General features: G+C 35.8%; 1 protein-coding gene across 1 annotated transcript in view; it reads left to right on the top strand.

Moving 5' to 3' along the window:
• The window catches only part of PIH1D3 (PIH1 domain containing 3), a 17,517-nt gene that overhangs the window by 11,610 nt on the left and 4,252 nt on the right, over positions 1 to 1,655 (top strand). The window contains exon 3 of the mRNA XM_010857746.1: positions 550 to 613. Coding sequence (XP_010856048.1) covers positions 550 to 613 — 64 coding nt within the window. The remainder of the gene's footprint in view (positions 1 to 549; positions 614 to 1,655) is intronic.

Raw genomic sequence — 1,655 nt, 5'->3', positions numbered from 1 at the left:
TCAAAGAGATGAATGTCGCTCACTCTCCTATCCCCAGAAATACATGATTCACTGGTCTGGAACTGGGGATTTAGTCTGATCAAAGATCAATTCTGCCTTATTACTGCTACTACTACTGCTAAGTCACTTCAGTCGTGTCTGACTCTGTGTGACCCCATAGATGGCAGCCCACCAGGCCTCCCCCGTCCCTGGGATTCTCCAGGCAAGAACACTGGAGTGGGTTGCCATTTCCTTCTCCAATGCATGAAAGTGCAAAGTGAAAGTGAAGTCACTCAGTCATGTCTGACCCTCAGCAACCCCATGGACTTCAACCTTCCAGGCTCCTCCTTCCATGGGATTTTCCAGGCAGGAGTACTGGAGTGGGGTGCCATTGCCTATTCAAAATAATACTTGGCATCTGTCTCTTGGTTGTATACCAACAATGGATAATTAAACTGGGTAGCTCAATTAAATTGTACCTGGAAATCTTATCAAATTTAAAGTATTACTGGTCATATAAGTTATACAAGTAGTAATTATAGAACATTGGACTTTTTTCTTCTCCTCCAGTCATCAGCAATGGGAGCCATGGGACCCGGAAATATTGGACCACCAAAAATAGAAGAGAATACAGGTAAGTTATACTATAAGAAGTATAGCATATAGATCAATATAATCAGTATACTCTCTTCTTTGGGAGCAAAATTATAGGGAGAGTAATGCTAACACTAGCACTTATCAAAGATGAACTCAAATAATTGTGGGGATGATGAACAGATATTTACATATAAAGATGCAGTTTTTACTCTATGTTGCAGGTAAGTTGTTTTTCTAGTAATTGAAGTTAATTTGCCTTGAGTTATTCACATTTTGGGGGATGTTTCCTGAGATGGAAAAACAAGAAAGTCCATGTGGTTAGAGAACTTTTTTTTAATTATTTAGGGTCTAGTTACCAAGATGCTTAGCTTCTTCACCTTCTGTGCTGCTGTATTCAGGCAGTTTCACAGAATTCATTCATGAATTCATTAAATAAATATTTGTTGAGGGCCTATTATGTACCAAGTAGTATGGTCATCTCTGAGACTATTATGGAGATCAAAATAGAGTCATTGCCCCCTTTGAACTAATAGTCTTCTGGAAAACACAATAAAACAAATAACCACAAGATTTCATCTAATGTTGAAAAACATAAATTAAAGCCCATTGGGTGACTTATAAAGTCATGGGTCCAATAAACTAGAATAAATATTTTTTGGATGTTTTACTTGTGTTTTGGCTTGTACATTTTCACAGAGTTGAACGTTTTACACAACTTTAAAAATCTAGAAAGTTCTAATTCTATTGCTTGTGATCACAGTTACCAGAGGATGGACTGGGAAAGGAAATGAAGTACTTAGGTAATTGTAAAAAAATTTGTCTGGAAAAATGTTTAAAATAATGACTAAAATGATGTCTGAGTGGACAATTTTAAAATTTCACTAGTTATTATTCTACATACTCAAGAGTATATTTGCGTTATTCAAGAGATATTCACTTCATAGAAGACTAGTTCAAATTTGGATGTATTTCTGTGCTGCCTGTATTTCTTATAATGTTATGTCTAATAATCTCGAAACTCTGAGAACAATGAGTCATACATAAAACTTTATATATAAAACTGTAATTATGCTTTACAA

The sequence above is a fragment of the Bison bison genome, unplaced genomic scaffold (assembly GCF_000754665.1).
Source record: "Bison bison bison isolate TAMUID 2011002044 unplaced genomic scaffold, Bison_UMD1.0 scf7180017854952, whole genome shotgun sequence".
Taxonomy (NCBI): domain Eukaryota; kingdom Metazoa; phylum Chordata; class Mammalia; order Artiodactyla; family Bovidae; genus Bison; species Bison bison.
This window is presented reverse-complemented; position numbering and strand designations above follow the sequence as displayed.